Source organism: Monoraphidium neglectum (assembly GCF_000611645.1).
Source record: "Monoraphidium neglectum strain SAG 48.87 unplaced genomic scaffold scaffold04817, whole genome shotgun sequence".
NCBI classification, from domain to species: Eukaryota; Viridiplantae; Chlorophyta; class Chlorophyceae; order Sphaeropleales; family Selenastraceae; genus Monoraphidium; species Monoraphidium neglectum.
Window position 1 is genome coordinate 1 of NW_014008813.1, and position 1,663 is coordinate 1,663.

General features: G+C 69.4%; 1 protein-coding gene across 1 annotated transcript in view; it reads right to left on the reverse strand.

Moving 5' to 3' along the window:
* Positions 1-262: 262 nt before the first annotated feature.
* Positions 263-1,663, reverse strand: part of MNEG_14850 (Putative DNA ligase 4) — a gene marked incomplete at both ends in the record, with an annotated part of 4,525 nt that continues 3,124 nt past the window's right edge. Inside the window, 3 exons of the mRNA XM_014036679.1 lie at positions 263-652; positions 972-1,040; positions 1,333-1,533. Of these exons, the coding sequence (XP_013892133.1) occupies positions 263-652; positions 972-1,040; positions 1,333-1,533 (660 nt within the window). The remainder of the gene's footprint in view (positions 653-971; positions 1,041-1,332; positions 1,534-1,663) is intronic.

A 1,663-nucleotide genomic window follows, 5' to 3' on the forward strand; every position in this document is an offset into this window, starting at 1 on the left:
TTTTTGGGGGGGGGGGCGCGGGCAGTTGGGAGTTAGGGCGGGGCCGTGGGTGTGGCGGCAACGCTCGGACGGCCGGTGGGACGGCTGGCCAGCTGGTTGGTTGGGGTTCAGGTGGTCGTGTGGGAGTGGGCGGCGCGCGCAGCATGGGAACACGCGGCACTCCTTGACCTGGGGGTGCCCCTCGACGGAGCGCTGAGTGGCCGCTGACGGCCCCAACGCCTGCCCGGTCCCCACACCCCGGCCCCCACCCGGCCCCAAATCCTCAAACCCCGACCAAAGCCTGCACATCTGTCCCCGAACCACCCTGCCTCACGTTGTTCGCGAGCGCCAGATCATACATCTCCTGGATCAACTCCTTATTGGTGCCGACGCGGCTGAGGATGCGGCTGCCGGGATCGCTCGCATCCAAGTCCCTGTGGTACCCGCCACCGCCACCACCCGCACTCGTCGCCGCGGCCGCATTCGCCGCCCCTCCGCCGCCGCCGCCGCCGCCCGCCGATGCGCCCCCGTCGCTGTCAGCGCATGGCGGGAGCAGCGGCTGGCCGGGCAGCAGCGCGGCGACGCGGCCGCGGATGGCGCAGCCGGGCGGCCCGAGTGGGTAGCCCTCGGGCGGCGCGGCGCGGACGGCGGTGCGCAGCAGGTCGTGGCGCTTCTGAGGGCGTGTGGGAGGGTGGGGAGTGGGGGCATCGGAATTGTGAATTTTAGGGGCTTTGCAGCTGATCAATGGCGGTTCCGGAAAGGTGTGAATCAACCAGAGCTGGGTCAAGCGGCACTGCAAATTGGCAAAGAAAAACATTCAGCAGAAGACCAATGATCGTGAGGAGGATGGCTACTCTGTTCGGGCAGTGGGAGGTAGCATGCAGAGGGCCAACGAGCGGGCGCAGCCCGCTGCCATTGGAGGCTGCGGCGCGGCCGGCGCCCCCCAGGCACACATCCCCTCGCCCTCCGGGGCCCAGGCCGCCGCAACCCACGTGCAGCGGCTCGTGCGTGACGCTGCCCGCGCCGGTCTGGTACAGCACGTCAAACGCCACGAAAACGATCTGGGGGGAGGGGGAGGGGGCCGGGCGCCGGCCGGGGGTGGATATTAGCGGCGCTCAGTGGAGGGATGGCGGACAGGGCCAGTGCCATGGGAAGCAGGGAGGGGGCCGAGCCCAGGCAAAGCGGCCGCCGCAGCAAGGGCGCTGCGCCCTGCCAAGATCGATCAGGCACGCGAGGCGCCCTCCCATGCCCGCTCAACCCCTTGTACCCTGCTGCACGACCCCGTCCGGCGCCGCGGCGGGGTTGACCGGCGCCAGGTGCAGCATTGACCCCCCGCAACCCCCGCGCGCACACCTCCACGTCCTCCGCGTTTGGGCAGTCCCAGGAGGGGTCCCCGCCGCCCATCCGCGAGTCGGTCTCGATGCGCGCGCCCCCCTTGGCGCCGTTGCGCGCCGCGTTGACCACGGCCTTGAGGCTGCCGAACGGCTCAAACTGGCAGCGCCGCTTGTTCCACACGATCATCTCGCCGTCCAGGATTATATCGGGAGGGATAACCTGGATACACGTATGTTCACATGGGAGAGGGCGCCGAAATGGAAAAGATGCGGGGCGGTGAGAAATCATGCGTTTTATGGCCGTCCTCCTCCCATTCGCGCCGTGCTCATCCGCATCGCTGCCCGTTCCC